The sequence below is a fragment of the Loxodonta africana genome, chromosome 3 (assembly GCF_030014295.1).
Source record: "Loxodonta africana isolate mLoxAfr1 chromosome 3, mLoxAfr1.hap2, whole genome shotgun sequence".
NCBI lineage: Eukaryota > Metazoa > Chordata > Mammalia > Proboscidea > Elephantidae > Loxodonta > Loxodonta africana.
Genome location: NC_087344.1, coordinates 19,274,736 through 19,282,865, shown reverse-complemented (window position 1 = coordinate 19,282,865; position 8,130 = coordinate 19,274,736). Strand labels below are relative to the sequence as shown.

Below are 8,130 nucleotides of genomic sequence, written 5' to 3'. Positions count from 1 at the left end.
ATTTCATCTCACATACTTTGGACACGTTATCAGGAGGGACCAGTCCTTGTAGAATGACAACAGCATGCTTACTAAAGTAAAAAAAAAAAGTAAAGGGGTAGTGAAAAAGAGGAAGACTCTCACTGAGATGGATTGACACAATGGCTGCAACAATGGGCTCAAACATAGCAGCGATTGTGAGGACGGAGCATTACCGGGCAGTGTTTTGTTCTGTTGTGCATAGGGTCACTATGAGTCAGAACCGACCCTGTGGAGCCTGTGAACAAGAACAACACACAATATTTTCACACCTGAAATAGGTATCAGGCTTCCTAAGGTCATTTGGTTAGATAGAGTTGCTTTCAGTTGTAATTAAATAAAGAAGACTGGAATGCAGTTAGATAAGAATGGTATGTCCAAGTGTGCTAGGTGTGTGACATGGAGGTGAGCAGAAACAATGGGTGGAGAAAGGTGAATGACAAGCAACCAGCCTTGTCAGGAAATCACCCATCCTGAATTCCACCTTTTATTGTCTTGGTCTTTAAGAATTTGTACTCTTTGGATCAGAATGACAATAAAATGTTTGGCTAATGAGGAGCTTTGGATATTGAGCCTCTAGGGATACAGAATCTGCAAATAGTCTGCCTGTTACCCCCTCACTCAGGAGCAGTTCTTCAGTCAGGGACCAGCACACCTGAGACATTACCCACCATGATCCTCTTGTCCAGGAGCTGGGTGCCTCACCAGGCCCTTCTGCCTTTCCTGTGGAGAGAACGTCCATCTACATCATCCAACATCGAGGGCAGGTGTTAAGCATCATTCCTCAATGACACCAGCCAGGTAACCTAGAGTCCCTTGGTTAACATTTAGAAAGAGGGCAAGTGTTTCCTCACAGGTTCATCCAGAGGAAGCTGGGAGGAGAGTTGTTGTTGTTAGGTGCCATAGTGAACCCAAGCACAACAGAAAGAAACGTCGCCCAGTCCTGTGCCATCCTTATAATCATTGCTATGCTTGAGCCCATTGTTGCAGTCACTGTGTCAGTACTTCCCACTGAGGGTCTTTCTCTCATCAGGGAGAATGATGAGAGTACATGCATAAAATGATTGGAAATAAGGCTTCCGTGGACCCCTGCATCTATTCCATCTTCCTGACATGTTTCCATGTATCTTTGCACCAGTCTCAAGGACCTCTCATTCTACCAGTCTCCTCTTCTCTCTCTACAATGGAGGGACCATTTTCCTCCTGAACATAAATCTGTCCCTTTTGAAACATGATGACCATTATAATGAAAAAATACAAACCTGTTGCTGTCAAGTTGATTCCCACTCATAGCAACCCTGTGAAGGTTTTCCGAATAGAACTGCCCCATAGAGTTTCCAAGGAGCAGCTGGTGAATTTGAACTGGTGACCTTTTGGTTAGCAGCTGTAGCTTTTAACCACTACGGCACCAAGGTTTCCAGATGAACACTACAGAATTTTAATATTTACTTGAATTCTTGTGGTAGAGAAGGAGGTGGTTTGTGGAATTTGTCTCCTCATTCCTTGTTTTTAACACATATTTTTATCATCTCTGTTATCCAGTTCCTATCTTGGAAAGACATGGATTCTGAGACACACACATCACACCATCTCCCTAGTTCATTTATTTTCTCTTTATAAAGTTGCCAAATATTTACAATGACCACAGGAGCACAGGTAGTATGAAAATATGTATATAAAACCATGACTAACTTTTCACCCCTTTCAAGAACAAATAAATGTTTACACTCAGCTGTATTAGATTCAGGTTTTTTTTTTTTTTAATAAATAGCCAAATAATACGTGTACAGGGGACACAAACTTTCTAGTCTTCTCCATTCTTCTCCTTCCCTTCCCAGATGGCTTTTGTCTCTGGTGATGAAGCTTCTGCTGGTCCAGGGACCACATATTTGATTGTCTTGTCACTTATCTTTTCCATCAGTTTAATCAACAATATGGAACCCAGAAACCAAACAGGAGTTTCAGAGTTCTTTCTCCTGGGACTGGCAGAGGATCCAGAACTGCAGCCCCTTCTCTACAACATCTTTCTGTTCGTGTATCTGGTCACCATCCTGGGAAACCTGCTCATCATCCTGGCTATCAGCTATGATTTCCACCTCCATACCCCCATGTACTTCTTTCTCTCCAATCTGTCCTTTACCGACATCTGTTTAAGTACAACCACAGTCCCGAAGATGTTAGTGAACATCAATACACAGAGAAACTCTATCACTTACACTGGCTGCCTCACCCAGGTATGTGCTGCCATAATTTTTGGAGGTTTTGAAAATTTTCTCCTTGGAATAATGGCCTATGACCGCTATGTGGCTATTTGTCATCCACTGAGGTACACAGTCATCATGAACCCCCACTTCCTTGGTCTGCTGGTCATACTCTCTTTGTTCATTAGCATCATGAATGCCCTGGTCCATAGTCTGATGTTGCTGAGACTGTCCTTCTGCACAGACCTGGAAATCCCCCACTTCTTCTGTGAAGTTGTTCAGGTCCTCAAGCTCGCCTGTTCCAATACCCTCATCAATAACATCATACTATATTTTATGTCTAGCATATTTGGTGGTATTCCTTTCTCTGGGATTATTTTTTCTTACACTCAAATTGTTTCCTCCATCCTGAGAATGCCATCAGCTGTTGGAAAGTATAAAGCTTTTTCCACCTGTGGTTCTCACCTCACAGTTGTTTTCTTGTTCTATGGGACAGGATTTGGAGTGTACATTAGTTCAGCATTTACACACTCTTCCAGGAAGACAACAGTAGCCTCCGTGATGTACATTGTGGTCCCTCAAATGATGAATCCTTTTATCTATAGCCTGAGGAACAGGGACATGAAGGGAGCCGTGAGAAAAATCACTGGTAGGATACTTTATTTTTAGTGATTGTGTCATCTGCTTTGGGCTTGGGTTTCTAGAATGAGTAAAAGTAAAAGAAATACTGGAGAGTCAGAATTCCTAACTAGATGACATAATGCCTAAGCATTATAAAAATGAGTCAAAAACAACCTCTGTATATTAGCCCCCATTTGTGTACTTCTTCATAGCAAGCTCAAAAAAGTGTGCCAGTGTCAAACTCAAATTTGTACATACTTGTTTTAAAAATAGCCCACGTAATCAGAATTTTACCAACTTAGAGCCTTCCTCCCTTACTTATCCCACAAAAATACACCCAGCGTTTGCTATCCATAGATGGGCGAAGACCTGTCGCTATAATAATCCTAATGTGCTCTGCCTTTGGAGTACCTTTGACCCAGAGACTCCCCAACTTGCTGCAGTAGGGCTTCTCACAGGGACACATAATCTCCCTCCTTCCTTCTGCACTTCCCTGGGAGTTCTCATCCCTTCTTCCCCTTCTGTTTTCTTCCTGCACCTCTTGCCTCTGGAAGACCTCCTACTGTGGGAGATTACACCCTACATGCAGCTGTCAATGCATCACACCAATAAAACAGCTTGCCTTTCAACTGCTATCTCATGGTCATAATCTTTTTTCTTGATCATCCTTGAAGTTCATTAAACTCACTACACTAAGTGCATTTCAACTTGGGGTTGAAACCTGACTTTGCTTTTTTGTTTAAATCTGTGCTGTTTCACGAATTATTTCAACTCTTTAAACTCAGTTTCTTTGGGCAGGTTCCACAGAAGCAGAGCCTGAGGAAGGGCTTTTTATTATAGTGATGTTGTTAGCAGTGTGACCCCAATACCCCGAGCATGTTTTCTCCTTTTTCAAAATGGGCAACTGAGAGCTTAACACAACTAAGGCCATGATAAATCTTTAAGTTATTCTTCCTCTGCCTGCCTCCTTCACGTACCTCTGTTAATGATTTTGTTTTGACCAAATATTAATGACTTTGGTCTTTGTTTTAAACTGATGCAAATAACCTTTTGTTCTGTCAGGACTGCCTGTGGCATACAACCCCCACAGGAAAGCTGGAGCCCAGATATCAGATATATATATCTTTAGCCTAATAAAGAAATGCCTGGCAGGGGACTACAAAGACACTTGTAACCATTGTAAGATTCTGTATAAGCTCTAATGTCAAAATTGCCCTTCCAGACTCCATAGAGACAGCCTGTGTTGCTGCCAGGTCCCAGGTGATGTATAAAAAAACTCCTTAATAAACTTTCTCACTCTTTCTGACTTGGAGTATGTTTCATTGGCTGGACTGCTCCAGGGAACGGATCCTAATCAGGTAACAGTAGCCTTCTCAGACAAAATCAAGTAGGAGACAATGGACAAGGCAGGGAGGGATCTAAAGTTATAGTCACAGCTAGAGAGTAACTTCAGGCTGATCTAATGGACAGGTTTGTGAATTGCACCCCATACTTACCTCACTGTGAGACAAGGATGCTGACCTTTCAGGCCCCAATTTAGTACTTACTGAGATCTTTCACTGATAAACTGTCTCTGATAATGGCAACATCGGCATCCACCAGACTCAGTTTCATCACCTACAAAATGATCTCTGTAATTTGAGATGATTATGAGGTATTTGAATTTCATCAGTGCAGAAGCCTTTGGTTCTAAGAAGAAAAAGAACTGACTCTAATATCCTCAAGCAATAAAGTTATATGTCATTACAAAGAAAGGCCTTCAGAGGTAGGGAATGTACAGGAACAAGACAGTAGGCTTCATTTAGTCCTCTGTGCGGTGACCTCATCCTAGGACTGGTTCCCTTTATGGTCACCTGATTGTTGCAACAGATTCAGGTCTCATATCCGCACATGATGCCCAGAGAGAGAAAACTTGCCGTCCTTCTCTGGGTTTATTGTTACTAGGCATTTCCATGGAATCATCAGAAGACAGCCCCTCTGTACTGGGTTGAATAATGCCTCCCCCCAAAGATATCCCAATCCCTGGAAGCTCTGAACTTGACTGATATTATAAGAGGGTGAATGTTCTTGCCTGTGCTTTTGGTGTCACATTTAAGAAACTGTTTTCCAATCCAAGATCATAAAGACTTGCCACTCTGTTTCCTCCTAAGAGGTTTATAGTTTTAGCCTATGGTCTCTGATTTGATAAACTGATGATGAGAGGGAGCTCAAACAAAAATCCAAATACAAACAAAACCTAGATCCATAGTTCTTGGCCATGTAGTGAGCCAGTTTCACTAGGAAAATCCACTGTTTCTTGGATTTGGCATATCCCATTTTGAGACAGCCCTAAGCACTGCAAAACACCAAATTCACCAAACTCATTATAAATATTGAATTCAAGCTTAAAATGCAAAAGGAGTAGAGCTGGAGAGCCTGAGAGGGCTTATCAAGATGACCTTCAGATGCTCCACAGCGGCAGTATGCTGAAAGGGCTTTTATGGACATTACATCTATGTCCAATGAGAGCTCTGGGGGAAGTTAGTCATTTGCTATTGATCCAACTTCTGATGCCAGGAATTGTCAAAAAACCTAAATGCGCAGAGAAACACCAGAAATTAATGTAACAGAATATTTTTGTTGTGAGTGGATATGATTCAAATCAGGCAGCGGTCAACTGAAAAATGTAGGGAAGGTAGGTCAAAGAGGGGATAGTGAAAACAGGTTAGGCAGGTTACTGTCATGTTAATTTCTCAGGAGATAGTATGAGAATACATGCAGGGTTCCAGGGTCAGTCAGTTGTAGCAGCAGAATCACTAAGAAAATGACATACATTTTCCAGTTAGACTGTGGGTTCCTGCTTCTTAAAACTGACTGTATGTTGGTAATTCTTTAAAAGAACCTGATACCTGAGGCAAAACAGTCTCCACTAAACTGCTTACCAGGATACTGTTTGACTTGAAGATTACTCCAGGAAAATCAGTTCATTAAAGGCTCAAGTTTCAAAAGAATACCTTAGGGCAAATGGTGTGGATCAACCCAACTCCATGAACCAAGAAATAGATTCCAGGGGAAATAAAATGGTTTGTCAAAAACTGGATGTCCATCTGTAAAAAAGAAAGAAAGAAAGAAAGAGGACCCATACCTCACGCCATACACAAAAACTAACACAAAATATATCACAGAACTAAATATAAAACGTAATACTATAAAGATCATGGAAGAAAAAATAGGTGCAATGCTAGGGGCTCTAATGCATGGCATAAATACAATACAAACCGTAAATAACAATGCACAGATACCAGAAGATAAACTGGGAGCTCCTAAAAATTGAACACTCATGCTTATCAAAAGACATCACCAAAGGAATAAAAAGAGAACCTACAGGCTGGGAAAACTTTTGGGCTATAACATACTCAACAAGAATCTAATCTCTAATATCTATAGAATACTTCAACACCTCAACAACAAAAAGACAAACAATTCAGTTAAAAGTGGACAAAGAACAAGAACAGCCACTTCACCAAAAAAGACATTCAAGCAACTAATAGACACATGAGGAAATGTTAGCAGTTATTAGCCATTAGAGAAATACAAATCAACACTAAAATGAGAAAGCATCTCACACTGACATTAATGGAACTAATCAAAAAATTTAAAAAAAAAATTAAATAACAAATGTTGGAGAAGTTTTGGAAAGATTGGAACTCGCATGCACTGTTGATGGGAACGTAAAATGGTACAACCACTACAGAAAATTATATGGCAACTCCTTAAAAAGCTAGAAATAGAAATACATATGATACAGCAATCCCACTCCTAGGAATATATCCTAGAGAAATAAGAACTGTCCCATGAATAGATATATGCACACCCATGTTCGTCGTAACATTTTTCACAATAGCAAAGAGATGGGAACAACCTAAATGCCCATCAACAGATGAATGCATAAACAAATTATAGTACATATACACAACGGAATACTATGCAATAATGAAGAACAATGATGAATCTTGAAAACATCTCCCAACATGGATAAATCTGGAGTGTATTATGCTGAGTGAAATAAGTCATCACAAAAGGACAAATATTGTATAAGACCACTATTATAAAAACCCAAGAAAAAGTTTACACAGAAAAAAACAATCTTTGATGGTTAAAAGGGAAGGCTTGAATGGGGAGGGGAAATCACTAACTAGATAGTACCCAGTAATAGACAAGCATTAACTTTGGTGAGGGGAAAGACAACACACAATATATGGGAAATCAGCACAACTTGAACAAGGCAAAGTCTTAGAAGCTTCCCAGAAACATCCAAACACTTCAGGGACCAAGTTACTGGGGCTGAGGGCTGGAGACCAGGGTCTTGGGGAACATCTAGGCCAATTGGCATAACATAGTTCATAAAGAAAATGTTCTACATTCTACTTTGGTAAGTAGCATCTGGGGTCTTAAAAGCTTGCGAGCATCAATCTAAGATGTATTTCTTGGTCCCATCCCATTCAGAACAAAGGAGAATTAAGGAAACCAAAGACACAAGGAATATATTAGTCCAAAGGACTAATGGACCACAAGAACCACAGCCTCCACCATCCTGAGCCCAGAAGAACTAGATGGTACCTGGCAACAACGATGGACTGTTCTGACAAGGATCATAATAGAAGGCCCCAGACAGAGTGGGAGAAAAATGGTACAACATAATTCAAAATCCCAAAAAAGACCAGACTTACTGGTCTGACAGGTGCTGGAGGAAGCCCCTAGACTATGGCTCATGGAAACAGTAGTCAAGAAATCAAATGACCTATTGCATTGGACAAATCTGTTGAAATGATCTCATTAAAGTGTTAAAAACCAAAGTTGTCACTTTGAGGACTAAGTTGCACCTGACCTAAGCCATGTTATTTTTAATTGGCTCATATGCATGCAAAAGCTGGACAATTAATAAGGAAGACCAAAAAATAGTTGATGCCTTTGAACTATGGCGTTGGCGAAGAATATTGAGTATACCGTGGATTGCCAGAAAATGAACAAATCTGTCTTGGAAGAGGTACAGCCAGAATGCACTTTAGAAGCAAGGAAGGAGAGACTTTGTCTCACATACTTTGGACATGTTATGAGGAGGGATGAGTCCCTGAAGAATGACATCATGGTTGGTAAAGTATAGGGTCAGAGGAGAACAGGAAGACCCTCAATGAGATGGATTGACACAGTGGCTGCAACAATGGGCTCAAACATAGTAAAAATTCTGAGGATGACACGGGACGAGGCATTGTCTCGTTCTGTTTTGTATAGCGTTGCTCTGAGTTGTAAT

General features: G+C 40.7%; 1 protein-coding gene across 1 annotated transcript; it reads left to right on the top strand.

Annotated features, from left to right (window-relative positions):
- The first annotated feature begins 1,899 nt into the window (after positions 1–1,899).
- Positions 1,900–3,476, top strand: LOC135230637 (olfactory receptor 7G1-like). The gene has a single exon (XM_064280577.1). It carries the CDS (start codon positions 1,953–1,955, stop codon positions 2,886–2,888), a length of 936 nt encoding a protein of 311 aa, XP_064136647.1. The 5' UTR covers positions 1,900–1,952; the 3' UTR covers positions 2,889–3,476.
- The last annotated feature ends 4,654 nt before the right edge of the window (positions 3,477–8,130 follow it).